This window comes from Gadus chalcogrammus, chromosome 11 (assembly GCF_026213295.1).
Source record: "Gadus chalcogrammus isolate NIFS_2021 chromosome 11, NIFS_Gcha_1.0, whole genome shotgun sequence".
Classification (NCBI taxonomy): domain Eukaryota; kingdom Metazoa; phylum Chordata; class Actinopteri; order Gadiformes; family Gadidae; genus Gadus; species Gadus chalcogrammus.
This window is the reverse complement of record NC_079422.1, coordinates 207725-215624: the sequence shown is the minus strand read 5'-3', so window position 1 is coordinate 215624 and position 7900 is coordinate 207725. Positions and strand designations below refer to the sequence as shown.

Below are 7900 nucleotides of genomic sequence, written 5' to 3'. Positions count from 1 at the left end.
AAGTCATGACCATTGATTCATCTATGTAGGCTAGCCTTCTGTGCTGTGTTGACTGTTGTGGCAATTTGCGCACTTCTGTGCTGGCATATTTTGGACTTGGGTTATTAGTGTTGTTGGCTGTTTGGACATTTAAAGTAAAATCATCCTGGCAAAGTGATGTGCATCCGCATTCTCTCTCTCTCTCTCTCTCTCTCTCTCTCTCTCTCTCTCTCTCTCTCTCTCTCTCTCTCTCTCTCTCTCTCTCTCTCTCTTTACTTCTGGTACAAGCAAGCAGTTTCAGTTGCGTTACCACCGAGGTACCTTTCTTGTGCATTTTATTCTGCGCTGTTCTGTGCTGGCTGACGTGACTGATGGCATTACGTGCGTGTCCTCGTATGCCGTGCATAGCCTTGGCTATGGATAATGTCGGACCTAAAATGTTGGTGACCCCCTCTTGCGATTGTGGCCCCCCCTTGTTCAAACACGTTCCGCGGTCTATGGTCTGAAGCATTAAGACTTCGGGATGCCTGATATGCCGGGTTTCCTGAGGTATCCACATAATACCACTGACTGGGATTACTATTATTTCTAATCAGCTGAACACGGTTTGCAACAAATATGTGGAACCTACGGGCATCATTGTTGATGTACCCAAGCATAACTTGCGAATCAGTCCACAAAAATTCTTGATCAATTTTCATGTCAAGCTCACCCTTTAACATGACGCTTACTTTTGCAGAAACCACCGCTGCTGCGAGTTCAAGTCTTGAGATACTTGTGACCTTTGAGGATGCGACCCTTGCCTTTGCTATCACAAGACTGCAATGGACTTCATTCTTGTCATTTTTGTAACTGAGGTAAAAACATGCACCATATCCTACACAACTGGCGTCTGAAAAATGGTGTAGCTCTACACTGACAATGTTATGAAAGTCATGTGGGCGGTAACACCTTAGAATTGAGACCTCTTTCAACTTGAGAAGACCATTAATCTATTCTTCCCACCGTGGCTTTACATCTTCTGAGAGTGGGTCATCCCATCCGATGCCTCTGTGACAAAGCTCTTGAAGGATACGTTTTCCACCTAGGCTGAATGGAGCAATGAATCCGAGTGTATCGTAGAGAGAGGCGATGACAGACAAAAAACCATGACGAGTTGAAGGCTGATCTTTCAAGCTGATGTTAAAGCTGAAAGTGTCATCCTTTATCGACCATTGAATGCCGAGCACGTTCTGATGGGGTTGGATCAAAACCTAGAGGCTCAATGTCTGCTGCTCTTCCATAGGGATCTAGACAAGAGAGCACTGCTTCTTCATTTGAGTTGAATTTGTGAAGGCTTAGGCCTCCTCTTTTGCACAACTCTTGCGACTCAGTGGCTTCTTCCGACTGATGAAACGCTGACCTAACCATCATCAATGTAATCGTTTTTCTCCACGAATGTTGAAGCCATGGGATAGTCAGTTTTGTGTTGTCATGCTAGATGCTTTAAACCAAAATTGGCTCATCCTGGAGACGAAGCGTCTCCGAAGAGATTAACCGCCATCCTGTACTCCTGAGGTTCCTTCTCCAGATCACCACCTTTCACTAGAGGAATTTCAGATAATTTCTGGATTCTGGAGTAACAGAATTGATAAAACGTTCTTTCAATGTCACAGATGGTGGCTACAGCTTTCTTCCTGAATCTGCAAATTACTCCTACCAGAGGATTGATTAGATCAGAACCAGTTAGCATAGTGTCGTTTAGAGAAACACCATGTCATTTGGCCGAACAGTCAAAAACGACTCAACTTATCTGGTTTTCTGGGGTGATAGATGCCATGATGCGGCAGGTACCACTCTGTCTGTCCCTCTGATGTCCAAGGGGCAGGCTCTGCATCACCTTTGTTAATGGTTTCTTCCATGAATGTTTTGTATTGATCACAATATTGTTTGCTGGCCTTTATTTTTTTCTTGAGACACTGCAGGCGAACCGTGGCTAACCTTTTGTTGTTTGGCAGGTTGGGCGGACTGTTGCCTTTGGGGGAGAGGCATTTCATAATGCCCGTCCTCCTTCTGTGTGATTTTGTTACTGAGGAACTGTATGAAATGAACATCTTCTTGGGACACATATTTATCCTCATAAGTTCTCTCAATAAAGTCTGATTCCAGGGCCTTTGGAACATCTGTCGCCGATGGAAATGGCAGTTATTTTACTGTGAGTCGATGCACAAAGCTCTGACTTCCTTGTCTGTCTAAGTTGGGGTTTGATGAGCCTACTATACTCCATCCTAGTTCTGATCTCTGTGCAAATGGTTGGTTTTCATCACCTAAGATTACTTCACGAGGAGCTAGTGCTGCTTGTCAGTCGTATCCGATTAGGAGCCCTACATCACAGTCTTGGAGGGGTGGTCAATTATCTGCCAAGCTTCTGAGATGAGGCCACAGTAATGTGTATGTGTAAAATAAGTAATGAATGTGGGCGCGAGTGTGTGCATCCATCTGTTTAAACGCACGCAAACTAAACACGTAACGCATAATGCAGTCCATGGCAATGTTTACTAACGGGGGGACACATGCATATTAGGAACACAAGTCGATAACGATAATGCATACAATACTGATAAAAAACGATGTTTATAATGTATTGCGTATATCATTAAATAGAACCACAGTTACCGCATATCATGTGTGTGTTAAGTTTTCTTTGCCGAAATGTATTTAAGGACTCTGGAAGAAAACCTTATTCCATGTGTGACTTAGGCCATATTATTTGGCCATAAACTGAGCCATTTGAAGTTTGAAATTCTTGTGCATCTGTCTCATCGGAGACTGCAGACGTGCTGTCAAAATTAATTAATAGTGTCTAGACGGTTACTTATAAGACCACAGATTTCCTTTGTTAACGTAACACAGGCGTCCATTTTGTTGGCAATCTCAGCTGTGGTGTTACTGTTACGTAGGATAGGTTCATATTGCTGTCATACGGCGTTGCGCTTTGTTTCAATATCTTGCTGTCATTTTTTGAGGTCTTCTACTGAGCAGAGGGTTATGCTTCTCTTGGCCTTTTTCTGTTAGCTTTCTCTCAGGTGATCTAGACCTGAGTGGCGTGTCTGTGGGATTGTCTGTTTCTTCTGTAGCCTTTGATTGCCCTATGCTTGAATCCATACTTATAAGCTGTAGCTATCTTTTACCACAGAGTAATACTTGCATTTACAGATTATGGACATTCACCTGGATTTTTTTGCATAAAACAGTAACAAAAAATGTCATAAATGAGCACTGTAGACATCGATAGCTAAAGAGCTTCACCCTTTTAACCCTTTCATAAACAGACATATCATTAATTATTACTCCATAAACACATGTACCACTTGTCTTGAAATATATATCAATTTCAGAACTGTTAAGAATTGAAAATTAACTCACTTGTTATTTTGACCTCAAAATGTGATATGTAAGTATGTAAAGCGCTTTAGTTACGCTTTAAGCTTGTATGTAAATAATCCCATTTGGCTCTGTGACGCTTAATGTCTCTTTTTCAGCATCCGTAGTTGTACATTTAGTGTGCTGCCCTTTTTAATCTTGCCTGAGCAGAATGTGGGTGTGAGCGGAGTCAGCTGGCTGGTAACAGGTTGGTAGCTGGATCTCAGATGAGGTGGCATCAGCTTCTCTGTAGGGATGGCAGGTCTTTTGCAGCCTTGAAGTTTTCACTGTAACTGCACTCTTGGAATTACCACACAGGATGCAGAGAGCTTCGACTGGTGTTCGACTTTAATTCTCTCCTCCTTTCGCCACTGGCATTTTAACACCTTCTGACACTGTGAGAACTATGAAAATTGACAGAAATTAAAATGCCATAGTACCAGATTTCAGTAAATAATACATAGAAATGTTCACATTTTTTACTTAAACATTACATTTTTTAGTAAACTTAAGCAATGAATTTTACATGGAACTACAGTTTTTAAACCGCTGTGAGTTGCAGCTCGCTGTGAGTTGCAGCTCAATAAAATAATGACAGTTTCTCTCAGTTTTGAATAAATGAACCACTCTTTTTACAATAAATACACCATTAGGCTGCTACTACCTCCCTCTGCCTCCAAGGGCGCTAAGTTTAAGCTCAGCCTGCTAGCAGTCCGTCTTCCACACACACACCTCGCGGTAACAGTCCTTACACGAGAAATACAATGACCCAAAAAACACGAAGCAAACCACAATTAAATAACCTTTTACAAGTTTTAACACAGGATACGACATGTTTGTAAATAGTTCGTTTGCATGTTTTACCAACTCTGTAGCATCGTGAGCATTTGGTTTTTGCCGAGACGGGAGCAGGAAGTCTAACGTCTTCAATAACAGGAAGTAACAAAATAAGAGTGGTGCTCCTCAAATAAAAGTACAAAAAGTAAAGTGGCATAACTTCTAGATGAAATTAACTGCCATTTACAGGCGACCCTACTTCAGGTGATCAACACTGCATTAAGGAAATAAACAACAAAAAGTTAAGTCTTGCGGTGTAAGGAAGTCATTGCCAGAGGTATTGTGACAGTAGGTGGATTTTACAGAGCATGGATTATGGCTGGGTTTGTATTTTGACACTCTTTTTTAAGCTGAATTCTTTAATTGCAGGGATTGATCTGAATTATTTTTGTTAACTTAGTTTTAGCATGAAGCAGAATGTTCAAGTCGTACAATTAATTAATTCAATATGTATATAGGGTAAAATATAAATACTAGAAGAGGGGATTGAATGCAAGGACATACATGATGTGTTGCTGAGACCATTTGATTGAGAGGCTAAGGGAAGGGAGTTCAGATCCTACACTAAATGACAATTTAGAAAAACAGGTGAAGGCCAATTTCATACCACTAGGGGGCACAATAATTGTTATGGACAAACAATTTACAATAAATAACATTGGAACTATGATACCGAATTCCAAACTACCAAATTCACACCAAGTTGAAGAGCTGTCTCTCGCTTGACAGTTTCCACAGGGAAAGACTGGAACCAGACGTAAGGCAGACACTGATACACCTGGAGATGGGCTTCCACGAACCACTATGATGTTTAACGTAACCCCATCGGAAATATCTGTGCTCAGCCAGGACAAATGGCCTGCTTCTGTGCATAAAGTTGGCCCCGTAAGTCTGCATCTTTAAACTAGTACACCACCGTGGCAGAACAGACACTGGGTATAGTCCAAATAAAGTGCCTTGCCTAGATATCTAATATATTTTTACCAGATAAAAAAACACTGTTTTGGGAAAATCACCCTCAGAACATGGCCTAAAAGCAAGTTAATGCAGTTTTCTAAAAAGGCATTCTTCTAATTCCACCATAACAGTCTCAAAATCAATCAATGGTATAGTTGCATTCTTTGTTTTTCCTAATCAGTGAAAGTTTGTTAACATTTCGTATTTCCCTCCCGAACTCTGCGGGCTTGGTGACTGAATAGTTTACCCCTTATTTATATCAATACCATGTCATGAACAATCATTTTACATTGATTGCCGACACGTTTGGTTAATATCCCTCAAGCCTGACAGGACTGACCAAACATATTATACACCTTCTTTTTAATTAGACATGAACACGCGCCCTGTATGTTTTCCACAATAATTTCCCCTACAATCTGGTACTCAAGGGCTCTCCAGTTAATCACATTGCCTGGGGAGAAGTTAAGGTCACCCACGAAGCGCTGGATCTCACAGGGAGAGAGGACAAAGTCCCACATATGGACGTCCGTTGTCATGCCGACGAAGGACTGCTGAGGGTCAAATCCGCCGCCATAGGAATCCTGCTCCTGTAGGGAAGGATGAATACAGAAAAAGAAAGTCAATATCAACATGGATTCACTCTCTAATGTATGTAACATCTTAAACATAAAAAAAAGTGTTTCGTACAAGGAGGACAGGTAATTGATCGCAATTACCTGTCCTAACATGATCAAAGCGTGTCCCTTTATGGTTCCATGAGAACAGTATCTTCTGGCACTAGGCTTTCCATCGATCCAAATCTGTACCAGGCCATTAGCTCCATCCCAGGACGTACAGACAGACTGCCAGGTGTTCAGCTTGTATTCCTCTCCGAAGAAGCTTATGCCTTTATTCCTGATGTTCATCTCTATCTGATCTGAGGCACTCTCCTTAAAGATCAGGAAGGCATTGGAAAAGGCGGGAGTTGCCAGAGAGAACAGGCCGTGGTTTCTGCTGAGGTTTGTGAAGGACCTTAAGAGAAGCACAACAATGACATCAAATATGATGGATATAATAATGGACATAAAAAGAAACATAAAAAATATATATTATATAAAATAAATAAAATCATTATCTTATCATTCTTCCTCTTCTTCTTCTTCTTCTTCTTATTATTACTATTAGGGGGCCAAGCAAAGTGCGAGGCACTCAATTGTAATTGCTATTATTATAATTATTATTATTGTTCTACCTGAGACAGAGAGTAATGGCTTTGAATTCTTCTCTTGGTGTGATCAGCTTTACATGGTCCGTTTTAGTCTCCTGTGGAAAGGTGAACATTTTGCCGATGAGATCTGAAAAGAAAAGCATAAAATCTCGTTCCAAACTCAAATTTATGTTTGAAAGACTTCTTAAGCAACAGAGTAGCAAGTTAGTTTGGAGTTAATGCACAAGATTTAACCCTCACTTCAATTAGCATTTTTTATTGTACACCGCAAATTCACACACCCGAGGGACATCCGATGACTAAGTGTTGAAGAATGTCTGCATGTTGGAATAAGGAAGCTGTAAGGTAAAACGATGAGCCTACCTTCAGGTGCTGCAGCACACACGGTCAGCAGAACCACTGTGAGTAGACGCTTCATCTGGTACAAATTAAACACACTAATTAAACTTTTTGGAAATTAAGCATGGTATATTTAATACTATTATGTCCAAGTCAACACTTTGCAAGTAGTTAAAACATTCATCTCTGGAGCCTAAAGGGCATTCAAGTCCCTTTGTTGAATGTGTTGGATATGGTTGGAACGTACCTTGTGTTCTCTGCCAGGGTTTCAGACGTTGTGTAAGACGGCAGAGGAAACGTTGAAGCTTTTATTTTCAGTTCCTGCAACTGCTGAGTTTTTTTTGTTCAATCACATTTGTCAGCACTTTTGCAGGAATTCTTTCTACTGGGATTTTTTTTTACAATTACAGTTTTAAATCTCAAAACAACGTCATTTATATTTAATGACTGATCGATTTTTGCTTCATCCCTTCTTTTTTAGTAAAAAATAAATAAACACAGAAACAAAAGTTGATCACTGATGCCCATAACCATTGATGTTAGGCCAACATCAAAACATCAACCAAACTAGTTAGCAGCAGTCTTCCGCCCTGGATCAGGGCCTGGGTGTCGAAACAGCCTTGGCTCATTCAGTGCTGACTCAGTTCCCTTTCAACCTCATTTATTGAGGAACTCCATTATGAAAATAATATGTTTGATCTTTCCAATACTCTTAACTCTTTTGTCCTTTCCTTATCATTTATAATGGTTTTGTGTTGCCGTATAATTTTTTTTGCCATAATTTGGTGTCAACCGTTTAGGAAGCATTTTTATCAACAAAAATTTTAACATTTTAAAAACAATCCCAGTTTTTTTGAAAGTAGCCTTAACAGCACAACATTATCAATTCTGCAGACATGAGCTGTGCTGAGCCAGTGTGATGGGGTCTCCTGAACACTCGGATTTTAGCTAAGCTCTAAGACAGGCTGAGGGATAGTTATAGTTCTCCAGCAGGACAGAGAGACCATGAGGGATAAATAAAGAGAGAAATACCACAAGAGAGATAGAGAGAGAGGCACAGACAATGAATGAGAGACAGCAAAAAGTAGAGTGCCTTAAAGTAAGAAAATAAAGATTGTTGAATAATACTATAAGACACAAACATACGATATTGTCAAATGCAATAATGAATATTTA

The 7900-nt window shown here is 40.4% G+C and overlaps 1 protein-coding gene across 1 annotated transcript; it reads right to left on the bottom strand.

The window, feature by feature from the left end:
- Positions 1 to 299: 299 nt before the first annotated feature.
- Positions 300 to 7848, bottom strand: LOC130391397 (serum amyloid P-component-like). The gene is made up of 5 exons (XM_056601519.1): positions 6972 to 7848; positions 6749 to 6803; positions 6410 to 6512; positions 5895 to 6189; positions 300 to 5765 (listed from the first exon to the last, which is right to left on the bottom strand). Exons 2-5 carry the CDS (start codon positions 6801 to 6803, stop codon positions 5496 to 5498), a joined length of 723 nt encoding a protein of 240 aa, XP_056457494.1. The 5' UTR covers positions 6972 to 7848; the 3' UTR covers positions 300 to 5495.
- Positions 7849 to 7900: the final 52 nt, after the last annotated feature.

What these genes read in the sequence shown, in the direction of transcription:
- LOC130391397 (XM_056601519.1), bottom strand. Translation starts at nt 6,803, where the DNA reads ATGAAGCGTCTACTCACAGTGGTTCTGCTGACCGTGTGTGCTGCAGCA. An exon ending in GCCATTACTCTCTGTCTCAG is followed by an intron (nt 6,190 to 6,409) that starts GTAGAACAATAA and finishes GCTTCTCTTAAG; the next exon opens with GTCCTTCACAAACCTCAGCA. An exon ending in CTTTGATCATGTTAGGACAG is followed by an intron (nt 5,766 to 5,894) that starts GTAATTGCGATC and finishes CCTTCCCTACAG; the next exon opens with GAGCAGGATTCCTATGGCGG.